Source organism: Populus trichocarpa, chromosome 1 (assembly GCF_000002775.5).
Source record: "Populus trichocarpa isolate Nisqually-1 chromosome 1, P.trichocarpa_v4.1, whole genome shotgun sequence".
NCBI lineage: Eukaryota > Viridiplantae > Streptophyta > Magnoliopsida > Malpighiales > Salicaceae > Populus > Populus trichocarpa.
In genome coordinates this window covers 10,264,089-10,267,132 of record NC_037285.2, presented here as the reverse complement: position 1 = coordinate 10,267,132, position 3,044 = coordinate 10,264,089, and the positions used below count along the sequence as shown (strand labels likewise).

The 3,044-nt window shown below is 35.6% G+C and overlaps 1 protein-coding gene across 1 annotated transcript; it reads right to left on the bottom strand.

Moving 5' to 3' along the window:
• Window positions 1–1,236: 1,236 nt before the first annotated feature.
• On the bottom strand, window positions 1,237–2,871 carry LOC18094011 (probable aquaporin TIP5-1). The gene is made up of 3 exons (XM_006368162.3): window positions 2,617–2,871; window positions 1,900–2,150; window positions 1,237–1,756 (listed from the first exon to the last, which is right to left on the bottom strand). The coding sequence occupies exons 1-3, from the start codon at window positions 2,762–2,764 to the stop codon at window positions 1,370–1,372; spliced, it is 786 nt and encodes a 261-aa protein (XP_006368224.3). The 5' UTR covers window positions 2,765–2,871; the 3' UTR covers window positions 1,237–1,369.
• Between the last annotated feature and the right edge of the window lie 173 nt (window positions 2,872–3,044).

The following is a 3,044-nucleotide window of genomic DNA, read 5'->3' as shown; positions in this document are numbered from 1 at the left end:
TCATCATTTTTTATCAAAGGTTATGTTATCAAAAAGATGATGAATCATATTTTAGTGGATGATGGCTTAACTGTCAACATATTACCTTTCAAAACCATGAAAGCTTGAGATTTCTATAAATTAACTCTTCCTCAATTATCTAATGATTCAATACTTTAATCAAGGAAGGCAAAATGCCATGAGAAAGATAAGACTCGTGATACACATGAAAGATACGAGGTCCAATATATTTTTCATGTCATAGGCCCTAAAACTACCCATGACATGGTATTTGGATGACCATGGACACACGAAAATGGTGTTATCTCCTCAACGCTTCACCAATGTTGTAAGTATTGTTAAATTGATAAGTGAGGAAGATAGTGGCAGATAACAACTCCTTTACCATAGCTGAAATCCACTTTATCGTCACAAAGTTATATTTGAAGTCAACTATAATGAAAAAATTATGATTCCCACCTGACTACTAAAAAGAGGGAAAAATTGATTCTAGGAGCTCAAAAAAGCCTGAGTCATCTTCAAATAAATAAATGACTTGTTCAATGACAAATAAAGAAAAAGAAAAGATAGTAAAAAAACTTAATATATCAAGTAAGGTCATGATACTACACTATATCTTAGTGTCATAAAGAGAAGAGAGTCAATCTTCTTTCACGAATGATGAAAAGGAGATTATCAAAGGACTAAAAAACTTAACCTTGTAAACTATCAATCTCATATTTGTTAAAATTTTAAAATCTTTATTGAAAATATTTGTTCATCAAGTTGAGTGTCGGTGATTGCAAATCTCAAAGAACTCTATAATAAACAAGCAAATGGATTTGATCGTGGTTTTTATAAGCTTTTAGCTAAGATTGATTAGAACTACGAAGATATTAATAAATTAGTCAAGTATCACAATATGACTCGAAAAGAAGGCAAACAAATTTCTACAAAAACTAAAAGGCTTGAGAGAGAAAATAACTTTTGAAAAAACTAGAGTTGGTTTCGGTTATGAAACTTCTACACTGTTTTATTTTAATATTAAAAAAGAGGGTTCACAATATATAAATATGGAAGAAGTGAATGAAAAATAACAAAGTCATCTTATAAGAAAACAGTTCATGAAACTACTAGTGAATTTATTTATGGAGTAGAAAATAAAATATTATCAATATAAAAAGTACGATTCAATATTATCAATATTGAGAAGTAAACATGAGCAAACAACCACGATTCAATACACGAAAAAACAAATAATAAATGGTGAATTAACGATTAGAAGTTAAATAAATAGGAACATTGTTATCACTAAGATTAAAAATAAGACCAAAAAAGCAGGAAATAATAAGAAAATATATAGCGAAGTTTCAATCACAGCAAACCGCAATTAAACTCCAACACCTTCTGAAACCCCCCTCCTGACAGAATCAGGAGCTTGCGTAGGGAACACAACATTGTCATAGAGAAGCCCGGCAACTGAGGCTCCGATCAAGGGTCCCACCCAATAAACAGCCTGGTTTTTGAACTTTCCGGCAATAACTGCAGACCCAAATGCACATGCTGGATTCATCGAGCCACCAGAGAAGGGTCCAGCAGCCAAGACATTGGCTCCTGCCATGAGACCTACTGCCAAAGGTCCAATGGCACCCAATGAACTACGTCTAGGGTCTCCAGCAGCATAAACAGTGTACACCAAACCAAATGTCATCACACCTTCTAGCAGGGATGCTCCGAATCCTGTCATTTCCTCTGCAATTGTGTAGGTTGGAACATGCTACAAAATTCCAGAATAGAAATTACATCTTAGTGATGGTGCAGGACAAGAAAATGTAAGCAAATATTGTTAGTGCATAATTCCAATCAGGTAGAAGATGCTATCCAATCCAACTTGCAAAAAATGCGAAGGGATTTTATTACCTGTCCTACAGTGGTCACTTTCAGGAAAATGCTAGCCATAACAGAGGCCAACAACTGAGAAATCCAGTAGAATAGAGCAGTGGGCACATTAATGTGGCCTCCAACAGCCATGCCAAATGTGACAGCAGGATTTACATGTCCTCCAGAGGCATTTGCAGCAATGTACACCGCCGAGGAAAGTGCAAAAGCATTCGCAATAGCGACTATCACTAGGCTGGATGGATCTGCTGCTGCATCTGGCAATAATTTCCCTGACATACACACCCAAATCAAACATCAGCCTTGAAACTTGTCAACCGTTACTTGCAAGAAAAGTACTAAATCATGTCTTTTGCTCTTTCTAGTGTATTTCAAGTGCGAAAGAAGAAGAAAGGGACTAAACTTTCTAGCTAGTCACTCTGATATGATAACACAGATCAATATTTTGGAAGTACCTCTGCATGTCATTAGAACAAAACCACAGAAGTCCACAACTAAGCTTATTTCATGACCAACCAATTCAATTCTGTTTACAAATCATCAAACAAACCATACCAGAATTGACAAATGGTCCTGAATTTCCATTTTACATGTTAGTATTGCGTTCGAAAAAAGAACAAAACGATACTGATTTAAATACAAACGAGGATTATTTAGACTGACATATTACAACAAGACATGGATAATCACGACAACCCCTTTTAACTAAATAGAATACAAGTGTTATTCAACACTCACTTGAAGCCATGGCAGATCCTACAACTGCAAACACATAAAAGAAAGTGGAGATGAACTCTGCAAGATAGGCTCTAAGAGAAGCAGGAGTGACAGATTGTTGGAAACGTGCAGTCAGTGATGTTGGTGCCATTTTACCAAATATCAACATGTGGCCAAGACAAGAGTTTCAAGTCAGGATTTTTCAAAGGCAGGAGATCAGAGAGAAATTCCGAACCCTTTTTTATGTAAAGCAGTTATAGAGAGATTGCAACAATGTTCATCTACATATCTGTGCGTCTGTTCAGGGTTGCCAACCCATGATTCAAAAATTAACCGCTATATAATACGTGGTAGAATTTCATTGCTACTTTCTGTGATTAGCAGTTTGTACAGTTGCCATCCTTCTGTATTTGTGAAAATTCCCTAGATGAACTTTTCCTTCAAAACAT